This window comes from Anser brachyrhynchus (assembly GCF_964034855.1).
Source record: "Anser brachyrhynchus genome assembly, chromosome: 11".
Classification (NCBI taxonomy): domain Eukaryota; kingdom Metazoa; phylum Chordata; class Aves; order Anseriformes; family Anatidae; genus Anser; species Anser brachyrhynchus.
The window spans coordinates 878,466-897,181 of NC_137706.1; the positions used below are offsets into that span (position 1 = coordinate 878,466).

An 18,716-nucleotide genomic window follows, 5' to 3' on the forward strand; every position below is an offset into this window, starting at 1 on the left:
AAGGTTCAACACATCCCCACCTACTCGGTTAAACTGTATGTGACATAAATGAGAGTTTTACACTGCTGAGTGAAGACCACATAATATGAAGACCATATTATATTTGATAATATTTTTTCTTCTCTGTAGTATAATAATCAGGCATAGGTACTGCAATTCTAATTTTTGAGGGGAAAATCTGAGTATTAATCACTGGCTTCTTTACTGTCCCACTGACTTTGGCGGCAGAGGGTCTGTCCCCAGAGTATTTTCTGAATGTCCTGCTTTTCTGTTACTTGACATGCATTTAGCACCTTACAGATTAAGCCCTTCAGAAAGATTAAATGATGAATGACCACTAGAGCTTAAGGTGATTGTGAAAGGGAGGTGTGCATCCACCACCCTTTCTTCTATCAGGTGCCTTTAAGGAAGTACTCAACATTTTGTAGTCATTTTGGAAGAATTATGACAGTCTTTCAAAAGGAAAATCCGTATTTCAAGAAAAACTTTATAATTCAATTACATGTTAGGGAAAGCAATTTCAGAAGAGTTTGTACATAGCATGGCTTTCATATTGACTGCCAATGGTTTTGGCAGAAAGTAGCCCAGCTTCAGGGTAGAACAACATTACAAGTATTTCCTTCAGTGGATGAAGTACCAAGAACAGGATGAATAGGAAAGACTGAACATGTGCCTTGTTAAGTATTAATACCTGGGGAACTGAGAACTGCAGGCTTGCTGCACTGTATAAACATTGCTATGGTATTTTTTGATTGCCAAATCCTATTAAAAAAGAAAAAAGCAAAGCAAAAAGAAAAGAAAAAATAAAAGAAAAAAGAGAAGAGAAGAGAAGAGAAAGAAAAGAAAAGAAAAGAAAAAAGAAAAGAAAAAAGACCTTCAGAGCCTGCAATTCCTAACAGATGAGAATGATTGACTGGGCCCAAGAACCTGGGATAACTTGGTTCATTTCCAAGCCTTGCCACAAATTTTGTGCACCATTGTGTGAAATCCCTTTGTAGGGATGTCTTAGCTGCAAAGATGGGATACACTTTCCTTTGTTCTATTTTATACCTGTGCATTGTTGAACTTTAGCAGACAGAGATTTACTTCCAGTACATTTTCATATAAATTGTACCATGCAATTTTAGTGAAAGCCTTGTAGGTATTAATAAAATTGAAAGAATTGAAAGTAGCAGCCCTATACCAGCAGCATGAAATAGGACAGTGATTCGATAGTTAAGAACATAGTCATATAACAGCTGAATATCCATTCTGCTTTCCCAAATTATCCCTTTGAGTTTTAAGTTGAAATTTCCACTATAAGACAAGGTGTTTGGCTTATTGTAATTAACTATAATTAATTCTATAACATAATAATAAACATATGATCATGTACTTGGTTTAACTTTTTGTCCAGCAGATAGGATTTCTGGCAGGTTGTAACGTCTCCTTGGTCCCTGGTTTCATAGACCTGGGAGCTACCTGCTGAATTACTAGCACCATTTTATTGTGGGTCCCAGTTCAAGTAAGATCGTGACAGAAATCATAAGGTACAGTGAGACACCAGAGCAAGATAGGAAAAAGAGAAGTGTCAGACAAAGTCCTCTTTATTATCAAAGCTGGTGGAAAATTAGATTTTAGGTGTTACATTATTTCACTGCTTCAAATCAGCATTCCTCTTGCAGTTGCATTAAAGCTGAGGTAGATATCTTTTTGTGGTGACTGGAGGGAGTAATTTTTCCTAGAGTGACATTCATGTCTGTGAGTACATTGAGTATACTTACCTTGCATGCTTAATAATGACAATATTGCTTATATGAATGTCAACACTAATATAAATAGTGAAATACTGTTTGGATTAGGCTCAACCCTAAAATAAAGAGTGGTGATTTTGCTTTTAAAAAGGTCAGACTCTATATAAACAGTGGCAACACTGACTTTAAGATAAACATTGGTGAATTTGAGTCAGAAGATGCTTGAATCATTTACAACTGCATTTTTCTCTGTTAATTAAGGGCTCTATTCAGACCGAAATTCAATTTCCACATTTTTTGTCACTGAGACTTTTGGGACTCCTACAGAGTATAATCCTGGAGCAGAAGCCAGAAGTCTCTTAGCAGTGCTCCCACTGCACTCAGGCTGGAGGCTCTGGCAACACCCTTGAAGTAGCACTGAACAAAAAGTCACACCCCTCTCACACACCCAAGCGAGGAATGTGACCCACATCACGACAGCTAGCAAGATGCTGGGGAGGAATGTGTGCACAGGGGGCCCAGGGCCCCGCACAGTTTGGGATGGGTCTATCTGCAAAGTTTGGTCATCTGTATGCCACCCCAGTCCCTCTACTCCTCTCCTGCAGAGGCGAGGGGCCACAAAGATAGTAGACCATCCAATTCTTTACCTAGGGAAAGAAGAATTGATCATTTTTATATTACTATCTTCCCAGGAAAAGGAAAAGAGAGATCCTCTCTACTTGATAAAAAGCACATTAATGGGCCTGTGGGACATCGGGTGTTCCCCCATCTGTCAGGGCCAAATTCCAATTTAGGCATTACATTTAAATTCTTCAAATCGTTTATAATGACTACAATATTATTCATTCCTTGCCTTGGTGTGTTGGGTGGTGTTGCAGTATTTCATCTCAGAAATTTTTGTGGTTGGTGAAATCATTATTATAGCCGTGTGTCTATCTGTTTGTAGATCTCTGGAGAAGAGGTTGTATAGAGAGAGTCCTGTGATACCATAATTTCTGGCAGGATTCTCTCTCTCAGGAGAGCTAGCTGCTCAGTGATCTTAAATGGCTGTGACAGCCGGTTATCACTGATCACTCTAAAAGTAACCTGCCTTTCTGGTCTGCTTCACTGATTCTTCTTGTAGGTACCAGAGAAAAGAGTGAGTTCTTTTCAAGCTCAGCTGGACTCCAGGTTCCTAGATGAGAGCAGTGCTAAGTAGATACAGCTGCATTATTAAGACAGTCACTGAAAACCAGGGGGGAAGTAACAACGCAGCACAGGCGGGCTATTGATGGTAATTAAGAAGCAGCTGAGACTGGCATAGGTTGTTTTTTGCAGGGCTATAAATAACATGAACTCCTAAGCATGGAAGAAACCTTTTATATGTTCCCTCTGTTCATGTATGCAGCAATGATCAGGTATAAGATGTGTGTTATTTTTCACACAGAAATTGAAAAGTTTTCTGCATTAGATCTATGCTGATGATTTAGTATGTGGATCAAAATTTGTTAGTGATGACATGGTATTTTTTTTTTTTTAATTACTGACAAAATCTGGGGAGAAAAATTCTGACGTGCTTTCTGTGGTAGATATTTCAGTTTCTAGAAATCTGTTTCTAGTGTCGAGAAATCTGTTGAAACTTCAGTACATGCACTTAGTGGCTTTTTATTGCCAAAGAAACAGGTGAGAAACAGAAAGGTAGTTCTTGTTGCTTGCAGTCATCATGCTTTGTGCTACAATCCTGTTGGATTGTATTAGTTAAACAGTACCTATCTGGTCAGTTTCGTATGGGGGATTTCTAAGAAAAAAACAAATACAGTTAGGATAGGCAATTTAGTAGGTGCCACAGCTCCCTTTGAATCAGTGTTGCCTGTCTGGTGCCAGAAGATGCTGTGCTGTTGGAGATACCACAAGACATAACAGTTATGTTCCTGATCACTACCGATTTTCTTAACCCTAGCGTGCAGAATTCAAATTGGAGAGGTTATTGCTTAGTAAATCCTTTCTGCAGCTTTACATTTTCATTCATCATTATTAAGCAGCAAAACAAACTGACCTCTTGCAGTTTACAGATATAATACGACCTTAGATTCTATTTCACTTGTGTTTATAAGATAGCTAACAAAAGATTCTGATCCTGGTTTGAAACTCCTAATTGTGTCCCTAGTACATAAGTTGAGAGGGGTCTCAGACCACAGTGAATTTGATCATTAATGTGAATTATAAAACACCTTTTCTCATGCCTAATACAGCTAATCTGACCCTGCTTCTCTTTTTTGCTTTAAGATATTGATGAATGCAGCACCATTCCTGGAATCTGTGATGGAGGAGAGTGTTCAAACACAGTCAGTAGTTATTTCTGCAAGTGTCCTCCAGGGTTTTATACAGCTCCTGATGGCTTAAAATGCATAGGTGAGTAAAATACTGTAAATCATAGGCAGTAGGTGTCATGAGCATTCATGAATCTCAGAAATGGATAACATTGTACCAGAAACATATTTCACCTTGTGATCTTTAAATTCTTCTTTTATGTAAAAGTACATAATGTGACTATATCTGTATTCCAAAATGAGGTTTTCATTTGCAAGATGTTTCCTCTTTCCTTCTTTGTTGTGACCTTCTGTTTAATTTTTTGTATTAGAATTCTTCTGTCATGCCACATTTGTTGTCTTTAAGTAGGCAGAACATATTTAACAATTCTACTTGGTATTCTTGATTTTGTGTTTGTACTTGGTTTAGTCCATGTTATATTAGAGTGAGTCCGGAGGGGGGCCACGAGGATTATCTAAGGGCTGGAGCACCTCTCCTGTGAAACTAGGCTGAGGAAGTTGGGGTAGTTCAGCCTGGAGAAGAGAAGGCTTCAGGGAGACCTTATAGTGGCCTTCCAGTACCCAAAGGGGGGCTAGAGGAAAGCTTGGGAGGGACTCTTTGTCAGGGAGTGTAGTGACAGAACAAGGAGTAGTGGTTTGATACTCAAAAAGCGTAATTTAGATTAGATATTCAGAAGAAATTCTTTACTATGAGGGTGGTGAGGCATGGGAACGGGTTGAGCTCCTTGTTGTTTAGTAGATAATGATTTGGGAAGAAATTGAACAAAAATGACTTCACAGAGAAAAGTACCAAATGATATTAATTTTCCCAAGAGTTCTGGAAGTAGTTTGGGTTATAATTCATTTTGAATAATTCTATGTGAGTGCCATTCTATTTCTGCAGGTTGTGAGAAATAGACTATTTCTCGCATTATCAAGAACAAAATTTTAGTAGATTAGACATATACTATATACGCTTAAAATGCTGGTTGAGCATTGCTCTTATTGCTTCAGATGAATAGCTCCTAAATGACTGTGGATCATTACATCATTGATTACCACTTGTAGTTAATATTTATGAAGGATATTTATGCACTTTTCTGTAGCAAAAAACTTCTGTGAAGATGCTCAACTGCTATTTGCGTTTTACTTTTTATATTCATTGCTTAGTCAGGTTTGCCCAACATTCCCTTCCATTCCTGCAATTTTCCAGCCTTTTTTACCCACTGTATTTGCAGTCTGAAATAGTTTAGCTAAAGAATGGGGTATTTAAATGATGACAGGCTATGTTAAGTAATATGCCAGATCATGAGCCATCATTACAATTTTGGCTTCATGTCCAAGGCAAAACGTGCTAAATGGGAAGCATTGTTAATTAGCTACAGATATTTTGGATTTTGTCTAACAGGCAGACCGCTTACTTGCTATATTAACAGGGATGGAACCCAAATCTGTATTAGAGATGGGCAAAACATGTAATCTTGATTTAATTACAACATGCCTGTCTTAAGTGAAAAGTGTTAGCTGAACGTGTCTATTCTGTTAGAGATGAGGAAGTGCTTCTGAGAAATGTATCCCTTATGAGACTCGAATGGAGCAGCTCTGAAGCCAAATATCCAAAGGGAGAACTGGGAGTTCCATTATGACAAACCTTAAAAATAAAAATAGATGAAGCAAATGGAGCTGGAGAGCAGAAATAAAAGCAGAACATCTCAACCAAAGTACATGAAGAGTGCTATGAAGAAAGCTTATAAACCTGTTTCTGGCTTTCATAAGTTTGTTTGCTCTGTGTTACTTTCAGATGACTTTTTTTTGAAGAAAAAAAAAAGGTATTCTTAAAAGCCATATTCAGTGATTTTTTTTTATATTTTCAAAATACTGTTTTTAGTGAAAAATATTAAAATTTTTAAATCTGAAAACATATTTGTGAACAGAAAAATGTTTTTCCCTCTATTCTTGACCTTATGTGTATTTTCCCTTTTGCAACAGAAAATGGAAGAGAAAAAAGAACTAAATAAGGAAAGAATTACTTACTAGGAGTATGGAAAGATTCGGCATTTTTCTCACAAATTTACCTTCATTTTCTGAAAATGTTTTAGTTTTTGGATAAGCTCTTACTCCTGTAGGCAGACAAAGATGTTTGCTGTTTATGTTTTTATGGCACGTTGTGTGCTTGCACAGAACCCACGTAGACACTTTTCCCACTTCTGCCCATTACTGCATCCATTTGTTTCAGAACTTTGTACTGACCAAAACTGAGAAGACTGAATTACAGGGGTTAGGGGTGGTTACAGTCCTCCCTTCCTGCCCATGCACCCCACAATCACACCAAGCATCTGAATATATGTCTGCTTTGTGTGAAGAGGAAACTGTAACAGGTGCAGTGGAGAACAGTTTGCATCAGAGCTTTCTTTGATTTTAAAATGGTAGATCAAGGACTATATGTGCTTGGCAGTTTAGCTGGGTACCAGGAGGCCAGTAACAGAACTGACTAGAATTTATTTTTTTTTGTCTATTTCAGAATTCCATTGTATCATAATAAGAGTAAACTAAAGTTTGGAAACAAAGACCAACTGGTTTTTTTAGTTGTACTGCGAGTAATACCCGTGTTCATGGTTCCAGCTAATAAAAAGCAGAACCATCACAGACTCTCCCAATATATCACTGTATATCAATTTCCTCAAAATAGTAAGAAACTTCCCTGCTTTTTTTTTTTTTTTTTTGTCCACTAGTATATCTAGTAAACTCTGGAAAGCATTGTTAGACAGGTGAATCCACCATGCCCTGTATAACTGAGATACTGTTTCTTTAGTGCATGGTGTCTGCTGTCCTAAGCTTTTATCTGCAACTTTTTCCACTACATTTTGACAGCAAATGTTTGTGCATTTTCAAAACAAACTTGGTCTGGTTTATCATGCAGCATCAAATCACTCTACAGCTTTTATTGAATTTGACATGGTATGACGTATTGTGAAACAATTGCTCAGAGCTTCGTATTTATCACAAGATTATTTTATTCTATTTTTTGCTCCCATATACGTTTTCTTTCCTGTTTCTAAGGTAGGGTATCTTCTGTACAATGTTGTTAGAGCTGAGTGTATGAAATCTGGGTATGGGATGTTCATTGTACAGCACGTGCTTACCCTTTTCGGACAGGAAGACAGCATATTTCCATAAACAATGTGATGGCACCAGTTAAAGCTGTGCTGCTCTCTCTTGCCTGCAAACCTATATGTTGTCAAATCACTACCTACTTCAGCTGGGGAAGGCATGACAAATGAAATATGAATTACTCCTTTGAGATCTGCAATGCTGTGAATTTTTGCTATGTATCAGTGGCTTTGAAATCAAAGCTTAAACAGAACTGATCTAGTACTATCTATCTGTATATATATATAGTACTAGCTATAGAGTTGGCGCTGGAATTTTTCTTTGGAGGCACTGCATATTTTGTATACTGAATACCCATTTCCATTCTGTTTTTCCTCCTCTAATTCATTGCTATCACGTTTCACATTGGCTTTCACACAGGAGGTATTTCACCTGCATTGAATCCCACACAGACCAAATTTTGTCCAGATTTTTGTGGGTTTCTGCCTTTTGTTGTCTTTTCTTTTTTAATGTTGAAAATGCTATATCATTGATAGTGTAATCAAACAAGAAAAACAGGACCTGTCTTTTTTGTTAAAGTCACATTCCTTGTTGAACTGATGATTACGTATCCATTTTTTTTCTCTTGGTAGATGTGCGTCCTGGATACTGCTTCTCTTCCCTGATGAATGGGCGCTGCAGCAATCAGCTCCCCCAGCCTTTGTCCAAAATGCAGTGTTGCTGTGACAGTGGCCGATGCTGGTCTTCTGGTGCAGCCGGTGCTCCTGAAATGTGCCCGATCAGATCCACTGGTATGAATCCACCTTTATTCTTATGAGTGTGATTGAACACTGAATTAGGCAGCCATTTTCTTTCATCAGTAGTATTTTTGTCACAGGATCACACAGAACAGTTGAGGCTAGAAGACACTTTGGGAGATTGTTTAATCCAGCCCCACTGCTCAAAGCACGGTCTCCTGTGGCAGGAATGCCAATAGGCTAGGGCAAGCAAACATCATCAAAGGATTTTATCGGTAGCTAGTTGATGTTTTGTAGCCTGGATATTCTGACCCTACCTGACTGAGGTGTTGTTTTCAACATCCTCTTTAGGCTCAAGTTACTTCCTCCAGAACTCTAATAGATCCATCTGCAATTTCATTCTCACTGGAAAACTGAAGTTTCCTTTCTTGTACGTCTAGCTCTTTGAGGTGCCATTCTGGAATTTGGCACACAACATGATTTCTGTCTGCTACCAAAACCTGTTGTGCTTTAGTGCCTCACTGCGTATTAAGATCCCCAGATAACATGAATCTGGAATATACAGAAGATGGTGAGCAGATTGTGAAACTAAGTGTGAGGGGGTAGAGGAAAGATGTTTTTGAGTTTGTTTAGGAGTGGAGACTTAATGAAATGCTTTAGAAAGGAAGAACACAAGCTTAAGGATTGCTAGGAGGAGCTCAAGGGAGGTGCAGGGTTTAGGGAGAATTTGGGGTCATAACACTACTGCAGTATAACTCTGAAGAAATTGTCAGAGAACACATATGGGAGTGTTTATTCTTGTTTTTAACCCTTTGACTGAAACAGTAATACTGAAGCAGAGCGATAAGATCAAAACTGTGGGAGGTGTCTTCCTGGTTCTGTCACTATCTCGTTAATAATATTTAAACATGTTAAATACCCAAGATTGACTAGAATAATGCTTAGAATATAGTAAAATCTATTGATGATCACCTGAAATTGGAAGAGGAGGAGACAACTCTCAATCTTAACACAGTCCCTGTTTTCTTTACATACTTTCTAATTATTCATATCTAACTGCTGAATAAGCTGGGTGGAAAAGTGAAATGATTTGGCACAGGCCACAGACTGAGACATATGTTGGAAAAAGAGCTAGAACTCAGACTTCCTGATGCAAAAATCTATGCAAGGTCTTCCAGATCATGGCTATATTCCACTTTTTTCTTCTGACTTGGGATGTAGATTGAGACTGAACTTTTTCTTTTCAAAGGTGCTTTGAAATCTTTGAAAAGCCTTACCTGTATGCAAGTTGTTGCTGTCATTATTTAATCATGTTCATTTATTCCTCAATATAGCCTGAGACAGCAAGATGAGGAATTTAGAGCTATCAGTGAAGAGTACCAATGGCCCGAAGTCTCTCTAAATCTGAAATGGAAGCACACAGCAATATGAAGTGGAGGACTAGTTGCATAATGTAACCAAGTAGCTGCATTTTCAATGTGGGCAGCAGACCAGATGGTACTATAAAATAGGCTGTTTATTGCTGGAAATTATACATGGAGATTAAAGTTGCAATAAAAAAGGCTTGCACTGTATTTCTTTGCATAACACGGCAATAATTGTTTATATGGAGTGACAGTTTGCCACTGACACTGCAAATAATTCAAAAGTGTTGGGGCGGGCACCCAGCCACGTGTGTGTTCAGTTCACACCTAAACGGTTTGATCATGTGTGCTGATTGCATTCATGGGCAGCCCCAATGCCGTGACTTCTTTTTGTGCGGAAATCCTCAGCTCTTGGTCAATTGCCTTTGGGTAATTGGGCATTACCAATCTGGAGTGAAAAAGAAATACAGTATTGTTTCTTTCACAGACACTGATCAGTAGGCTGTAGAAAATGGATGATTAGAAAATTGACTATTATAACTACTGTCGTTAGAAAAAAATTGCATACTGGTGTTTCTGAATGTACTTAAGTGGACACTTCTGAATGTCTCTGTGTCTGTTTTATCACAGATAGATCACTGACTGAGAACGGATTCAGCTTACTTATGAGTAGGCACAATAGAAAACTAGAACAAAACAAGCAAAATACAATAAAATCTTCTTGCAAATGATTTAAAGATTAAGTCACCCTAAGGAACAATAGAGGGGAATGCAGTGACATATGAAACAAACTGATCACCTAAGAGTTTGAAAATAAACACAAAGACAAAACACAAACACAAATAATCAGGAAAAGCAGAATTTTGGGATACCGTGTTTATTTAACAAAACCTTCGTGATTCAGGAAGAATTTCTAATATGTTTTACAGGTGAAAATAAAAGCAGGATGAAAGTGTTGAAGGCTGAAATACTCAACCTAGATCTTCCAACACTGGACTTGTTTTTCAGTTTTCATTTTTTATATTGGTTCAAAAATTCATGCATCTCTTTAGCATTTTGTTTTCATTATATAATTCCTCCCTCCTGTTCTGCCATAAACTACAATTTTGAAGTTCAAATATACTGGCTGCACAAATAGTTATTTGTGTACACATGAATTGCGGACGTGAATCAGGTCAGCTGGAAATGTGGTCTTTAATTGTGTGCATTTTTTGGTTCACATCTTCCAAACCCGCACTTCCCAAGGACAAAAGAGCTGGGGGCACAAGGAAAAGTGGGTCAGTAGGGCAGATGCCACTAATAAAGATAAACAATAGAAGAATGTATGACACTCAGTATAGATAACATTTACAGCAAAATAAATCATTTTCCCATTTTTCCCATCAGGGGAAGGATGAATTTGGTGTGGATCTGACTCAGTTTCTCTTTGACTACACTCCTTAGATCGCACCTCATTTGATTTCTGCTTTTAAGGGCAAACTTCATTTTCACAATGAAATAGCGTTAGTGTATTCATTCTCTAATTGCTTTTGCCTCATGGCTTATGTTTATATTTCTTTGTTTTAGGGGACTAACTTTTAAGAAATACAGTAGAAACTGTTTTTTTTCTTTTTTTTTTTTTCCCCAGTCCAGTATTTTTCTAGCTTTATGGGAAGGTTTGTATTAAATTAACTTGGGATCAAGTCCAAAAGTCCTTCTTTTGGTAAATTTTTCACTGAGTTCATCAAAGATTTGATGATTAAAATCAGATTAAGATGAGATTAAGATCAGGTCTAAATTCAACTGTTCAATTTCATATGCAGAAAGTCAGTTATGTTATCTTTATACTAGCAGTCTTCTGGCAAGCAGCATTAATACCCTCCTTTGGATTAATGACTTGATTCACAGAACAAAGCTCGTTGCTGTGAAGAAAATTGATGTAGGCTCAGTGTGTCCAGATTCTTTAGAATTTGTTATTACTAATCTGACATGCTGTGAAAAGGGGGGGAGTTGGATTAAATGGAAAAGCTACAAGAGTCTAAAACAGCACTCGTGTTTTTCACATTTCAGATGAGTATCGCAAATTGTGCACAGTAGCTGCTCTGCTGCCAGCAAGACCTGACATTCCTCCGGGTCGTCCTGAAGTCATGCCTCCACCAATCCTTCCTGGTGTTTATCCTCCTCTGGTCCCTCAACAGCCAGAAATTGTCTATCCATCTCGGGCTCCACCACCTCATGGTAAGAAGCAAGTATTCACTTCTTCCTATACCATCTGTATTTAGTTTATATACAAACATGCATTTCTGAGGAGCAGTTTGTTCCCTTCAGCTGTTATCACTTATTTTATGTGGCCATATAGTTTCTAGATATCCTTCTAATTGTAGTCTGGTTAACATGTATCTTACAGCAAGTGTACCTCATTGGTAGTGTTTTTCTCCTTTCTATAGGATTCCAAAATCACATCTTTACTGTCTGTACTGAGATGTATGTATTATAATAGTTACATTACTGTTATTTTAAGGCTATTGTGAGCTTTGCTGCATGTCAACATTATGGAAGAACACGAATAGCTTTTTAACTAAGTTGTGATAGTTACTTTAAAGAGCTTGTCTGTGAGAAAGCAGCTTCTTTCAGGTTGTGTTCCTCACTCTTACTTGGCCAGGTGATGTACAGGTAAAAATACTAGTCTGGTGGGCACTGAGGCTGACCCAATGTAAAGAAAGAACTGTTCCAGTGATACACATGAGATAGGTAAGGTTTCACTAGAACAACATGGAAGCCAGAGCAGAATAGTGATATATTCCTTATTCTGCCCTTTCTCAGGGAATTTACTAAGTGCCCATATAGTCTGCAGTAGGCATGTACCACCTAAAATCACTTGGCCTAACCAGATTTTCTTTTGCAAGTAGACATGAGTTCGTTTGACCCATGCTCTGTGCAGATGCAGGCAGGCTCCATTTGCACTGGCACCAGCTGAAACTATTTAGTCTTGGTTCAGCACCAAGCTGAGCTAATAAGCCTAAGAGGCAAAGTATACTAACTCAGGCCTGACACTTCACTGACGTAGTTGCACAGCTTCTAGTCAGCTGGGAGCATGGGTATAGCCCGCTCATGTCTGTCTGCCAAAGTCCGTATAGGCATACCTTTCAAGGTTATTCCTGCCCTCTGTCACTGTGCTGTCTGAAAATGGGGATAACTGAACCAGTCTTCCTTATCCTTGTTACAGTTGGCTTTTGATAGAGTCCCTGCAATTCCACGCACCTGCTTTTCCCCTAGGTCCAAGCAGTTTTAGACCACTTTTGTCCTGCAAAAGAGGAAAACTGCATCAGATTTGCCACAATGAAAAAGGAAGTCATCGTTAGCTGGTTTCAGACAGATCTCTTAGAGACAAAGTGCTGTTTTGTCTCTTCCAGTGCTGATTGTACTATGTAATTCATGTTGTGATGGAAGGTAAATGTTGATTTTTAACGGAAAATGCTGTCCAAGTTGCAGATTACCAAAAATGATTATGATGAGCTATTAAAATATTTTTCCAACTTTCTTTTTTCAGTGATCTTGCCAGTGAACTTCACTGACTATTGCCAGCTGTTCCGACATCTCTGCCTTAATGGGCGCTGTATTCCCACTCCTGGGAGCTACCGCTGCGAGTGCAACAAAGGATTCCAACTGGATGTTAGAGGGGAATGCATTGGTATGTGATTTTTTTGCTGTACATCACAGAAGGGAATTTTATTAAACTTTTTTTTCTTTTCTAGACAATGTAATAACTCAGAGTTCTTATATAAAATAACCCCCTGTCAAACAAACAAACAACAACAACACACCAAAATAACTTCATATTTAAAAAGACAGCAAAACTTCTTTCAATGGCAAAGTTACTTTTACAGCAGTTTTGCCTTTAAGACAGCATATAACAAATCTTGTAACTTGTCACAAAATTATACAAAATTAAGGATTTCTTATTAATCTGTGATTGTGATGTGTTTCTTAGTGATTTAAAATGACATCTTTAAAAAGTTATCAGCTCTTTGAGTATGCAAAAGAATTATTGTAAACAAATAAATAAAAGCAACCATGATCTTAAACTCAGTAAAATTAACAAGTCCTCATTCAGCTGATCAGGAGTACCTTGTTGGGCTCTTGAGGCCTTTGATTTTGGAACTCAGCTGGAGTTAGATGATAGGAGCAAGGATTATCTGTCTTACAAGATTTTGCTTCTGTCAAAATCTGTCTCTCCTGTGAGGCTGGGAATGCAGACATGTGGGTTTGAGACCTCTACCACAATATCTTGTCTTGAGTACTCCAGTTTCCCAGGTCCTGCTTTGCTTAGAACATGGGATCCTGTTAGTGGGAATTCAGTGGTGTCCCCTCTTGTTTCAGATTGCAGCACACTATTTCTCCAACTACAAAACAGTAAAATAACCCTATGGACCTGAATGTCTTTCAACCAATGTCTTAATAAAAATATACTGTCTGTGTCTTGCAGATGTTGATGAATGTGAGAAGAATCCATGTATCAGTGGAGACTGTGTGAACACCCAGGGATCCTACATATGCCAGTGTCGTATAGGATATCAAAGCACACCAACGAGAACAGAGTGCCGAGGTGAATCACAGTTTTACAGACATATCTGTTTTATTGTATACATACCAGGGGGGAAAACAGTTTTTAAGCAACATTTAACACTTGTTATGTATGATTTAAAAAAACTAAAAGAAGAGAAATACGGCAGAAAAAAGAGCTCTTTCAAAATGATTAACCTGCCTTCCGCAGACAGGGTTATGAAAAAGACATTTTGTCCCGTGCTGAAAGTATCTTGGCACCATTTGTGGCTTTGAAGTGGAAGACTTTTTTTTTTTAAACAAAACAACAACGACAAACAAACAAACAAAAAAAAACAAAAAAAAATGTTCAGCCGTTTCTTCTTTTGCTCCGTGAAGATCTCAAGGACAAATAAACATACCTTATTTGAAACAGCACTTTACCTATAAAGACTGCTAAAAGACTAACACAGATGGGAGATAAAATAAGCCTTCCAGTGGGTAAAGAGTACAATGTCCATGTGTTCTCCCTGCCCACTGACAGAGGAAGAAATCAACATAAATTTCAGCTTACTAAGGTATGGAGAAGTGGCAGAGCACACAAAAGGCTGGTGGGGAAGCTGTAGAATCCCCATTATTTGTGTTTTTGAAGAACAAGGACAACAAAAGTCCTGATGGTCTTCACCCTGTCTTCAGAAGTGGGGAAGGTGTAGCTCCTCAGTGTTCAGCCCTCTGTCAAGGCTCTGTGACTTCCAAACCACCCTGAGGTGGTAATTGGGCAGCACAGGTGGATGCAGTCTTTTATGGTTAAGTCATAATGAGAGACTTTGGGCAGGAGAATTAATGACTACTTTGATATTCCACAAGAAAGGAGGCATCTAAATGGAGCAGGATAAATTTGAATGCTCAAAGTCCTAGCTTGTCGTAATATTTTGCTTTCTGGAGTAAAAGGAGGATTCCCTAAACATGCAGTCATCCTGAAGCAGAGTTTCTTAAAGAGCCAGAAGAAAGCTATCTGTATAGTGTGTGATTTTTATTTATTTTTTCCTTTGTGAATCTGAAAGGTATTTGTGGTACAGAAGCTTATTCCAAACCAGGAGGACATGCAGAGCCAGCACCACTGCTGCATGTTGCTGGGAATATTTGACTTAGTTGCTGCCAAACAGCCAAGCTGTGGAAGCATCTTCATAGTTCAGCTGACTAGTGGTGAAGGAGTGCTGAAGTGGAGTCTCAGTGGTGATGAATTCACTCATGAGTCATTTTTGTCACACACTTTTAATTTGACTGATTCATTACACAAACACATGGTTGTCAGAAGCCCAGTAGCTTAATGGCATTAAAGTGTGGTCACTTAGCAGTTCCTTTGCAGTCTGTGGGAACCGTACTTGCTTGACAGACAGTTCATAAAGTGCTAAGATGTGCAGAATCTTTGTTTTCTGAAGGAATTTTTAGGACCAGTCTAGGGAAAAGAAAAGGGCCAGTGGGGTATGTTTGGCAAAATATGCGTATAGCACTGGAGCCTGCCAAAATCAGCATTTACTGTAGAATTACTTTGCACGACTACTTTGTAAATTGTTCTATTTTTTGCATATACAAATGTGTCTGTGGTGATACACTTTTGCAAATGTATTCCTTACATCCCTTCTTGAAAAATGAAACCTCTTTAATGACCAGATGTTTATCTATTCCTTGCTCTGAGGTTCCATGGAAGGTTTTCTGCATGATAAGTTTGATAGGTGTCTGATTAAACATTGCTGTCTGTAACACAAGCTACTGATAAAACTGCTAATAGGATTCCTTTCAATTTTAGTAGGAGTTTCACTGAATGAATATGTTAATTGGGAACTTAGATAAATAAGGCTACTAGAGCTATGATTAATGATCAAAATGAAAAATGCTTTTCAAGTGCAGAAGAGTAGATGTAAAATGGACCTCAATAAAAGTGAAATTTTATGGTGATTAGCTATGAATTTTCAGGAATCAAAGCTTTAATAGCTAAGTGCTTATTATAATCTACCTGATAGTTTCAAGAGGAAGAGATCATACCTCACACAGAGGTGGCAGCAATTGCAGACATTTCAGTGAGAGGGGAACTTTGAGTCTTAGAAGTTTCCCTGAGGAAAAAAGAAAAATCCACAGTGATATTTCGCAATTAGAAAATTCTAAAGGTAACAGAAACAAGTGATGAGTCTCCTGTCAGCTTTCTGAATGTAAAGAACACCAAAATTCTGTGTTAATTTCCTGTACCATGATTTAGATGGAAACATAGAAAGGTTTGGGTCAGAAGGGACCTTTAAAGATCATCTAGTTCCAATTCCCCTGCCACGGGCAGGGACACCTCCCACCAGACCAGGGTGCCCAAAGCTCCATCCAAACATGGCCTTGAACCCTTGCAGGGAATGGGGCATCTGCAGCTTCTCTGGGCAGCCTGCTCCAGTGCTTCATTACCCTCACCTTAAAGAATTTTTTCCTACTGTCTAACCTAAACCTACTCTCTTTTAGTGTAAAACTGTTACCCTATCAGATCCATGAAGGTAGAGATCCTAACAAACTCTAAAAACTAAAAGGCCAGAAAAATCTTGAGATGATTTAGCATTCAGCCTACCCCAAGGAAGAAAGCTGGCAGAGTAACTAAAGTCAGGCTCAGGTACAATTGAGTGCCACAAAAGTGGGGAAAAGGGACTGAGCAGAGAGAAAACTCGCTTTCTGCATTACTGAACAATGATGCTTGTTTATCAATTGCGAAGAGGTTTATCAAGCCTGTACGCTTTTGCTGGATGTCAAGAGGGATGCAAGCTGGCACTGCCACTTAAGCAGCTCTTGCCTCTGCTGGCCTGGTTGCGTGCTGGCAAAACAGTTATTTTAAGGGCTTTCTTAGTAGCTTCCTAGAAGTACCATGCTGCTGGGAAGGCAAATTCAGGTTTACAATTTCAAGAGACACAAGTTTCCCCTCAGATACCTGTCTAGAGAGCAGGGGCACTGTTCAGGAGGACTCCTTGTCCTCTGTTCCTTCCTCAAGCACAGCAATGCCCTTCTGTGGAGAGGGCTTGGGGAAAGGCACCTCCAGAATATTTGGGAAGATGATGTGATTGTACTATAGATGCATTTGCATAGGCTGGTTGAAATCCCTGTGAACAGAGTCCCCTGTGTGCAGGAATCTCTGGGAGATGGTCCAGGCCTTGATGGAGAACACTGAGCAATCTGAAAAATGTCTAGACAGTCTGTCTCAGCATCTCCTCTCCCCTCGTTTGGAGGCAAGGGAGAGCTGCCAGCCTTGTGTGATATCACTGTTCAGGTCCTCCAAAGCATTTGCCAAGCATCTCCTGCAGAGAGAGGGAAATGAGGAGCTGATGTTTCAAATATAAAGTAAGCATGAGAAATATCTTGTGAGGTGGGAAAGTCTCAAACTCTCCTCTTACTTTACAAAGCAGCATCAAAAAACAAACTTCCCGTCTTTCCTTCAGTAGTTAGCTATTCTTAAGTTAAATTTCAGTAAAAGCATTTTAATGATGAATGAAAATGGAAAACAAAAAAAAAAAACCAGACAAAACCAAACAACAACAGTTAAATGGGTCTGATTCTTGTTTGAACCAGTTGCTGGGTAATGTTCACTGAAATTCTTTCACAGCAACTTGAAATTTAAAGCTGGCAAACATTTTCCACACCCGTAGCATTTGGTTATGGAAATCAAAATAAATTATTTCTCAGGTGAATATTGTTTCCATGTAGGGTTAAAAACCTAGGGGGAAGAAAAATGGGAAAAAATCCGCTTGAGTATAAAAAAGAAAAGTCCTAAAACATTATTTTTCTTTTTGTTTGGCTTTCAGACATTGATGAATGTTTACAGAATGGTCGTATCTGCAATAATGGACGATGCATAAATACAGATGGCAGTTTTCACTGTGTGTGCAATGCTGGATTTCAAGTGGCAGCTGATGGAAAAAACTGTGAAGGTAAGACTTTTCTGAAGTTACTCCATATTAGTAATTACAGTTGCAAGCGGTTATTCACATCAATAAAAAAGAAAAGGACCTTTGGTGAGAGGGGATGGAGGGGAGCAAGGAATCAAATTTCTATATACCTTTTGCTGTATCTGGGAGGGCAAGTAAACTGTCTTTTGCAGCCAGTTCTGGATCCTTGGCTTGGCAATCCTCAACAGGATGTCTGTCCAGCAGGAGAAATAGCACATACCACTATGGCAAAATGCAGTTTCTTTGATGGGAGTGGTACATTTTAAAACGGAGTACAAGTCACATGCTGCCTAATTTTACTGTGTGTTTAACAGCATACTTTATGGGATCTAACTGGGTGTCTAGCAGTGTGTTTTATGCAGATGCAATCTGGGCTGACCCATAAAATCTGTTTTTAAGAAAAATTTGTAAACGTAATTGATGTGTTCCTACCTCCTAGACCTTTAGCAAAGTTGGGGGGGAAGGGGGAGAATGTTCTTTATCATGCTTCCCAAGGTCCTTGGGAGGGTTCTCAATGATCTATTCATACATTAAAGGAATTTCAAGCACTGTTCTTAGAAACATTTTTGGCAGAATATTATCTCAGTGATTCAGCTCAAAGACTTAATGCCAAAATTCCTGGTGGGGATAGATACATGATTTTTTTAATCATAAATTATTTTTGTCTGACTTAGCCTGTAAGTAAAAAGAAAACACACCATGTCTAGAAGTGTAATATCTGTCCAAGACAGCTGCAATATTAAGGAAAATAGCATGATTCCGAATATATTGTAATGTCATTATGATCCAGTGATTTTATGTGCTCGTAGTGATTCTGTTAATCCTTGGTAGAGACAGACATTTTAAGACTGTTTTACCTGACTCTTTTTTAGACACAGTTTAGCACTATAAGTTAGTTTTTAAATATCTAATTATGGATCTATATTGACTAAAGGTACTTGAAAATGAATATATTTTGGGAATAAAAACCACTTGATTCTGATTTCTTCCT

The 18,716-nt window shown here is 38.4% G+C and overlaps 1 protein-coding gene across 4 annotated transcripts in view; it reads left to right on the plus strand.

The window, feature by feature from the left end:
- FBN1 (fibrillin 1) overlaps window positions 1–18,716 on the plus strand; it is a 157,489-nt gene that overhangs the window by 58,889 nt on the left and 79,884 nt on the right. The window contains exons 1-7 of one of the 4 annotated variants that reach the window (XM_080607905.1): window positions 2,977–3,130; window positions 3,999–4,124; window positions 7,765–7,923; window positions 11,283–11,450; window positions 12,763–12,903; window positions 13,699–13,818; window positions 17,582–17,707. In XM_080607905.1, the coding sequence (XP_080464031.1) occupies window positions 7,797–7,923; window positions 11,283–11,450; window positions 12,763–12,903; window positions 13,699–13,818; window positions 17,582–17,707 (682 nt within the window). In that variant the 5' untranslated portion in view covers window positions 2,977–3,130; window positions 3,999–4,124; window positions 7,765–7,796. The other 3 variants (XM_080607906.1, XM_080607904.1, XM_080607907.1) reach the window with 3 other exon arrangements.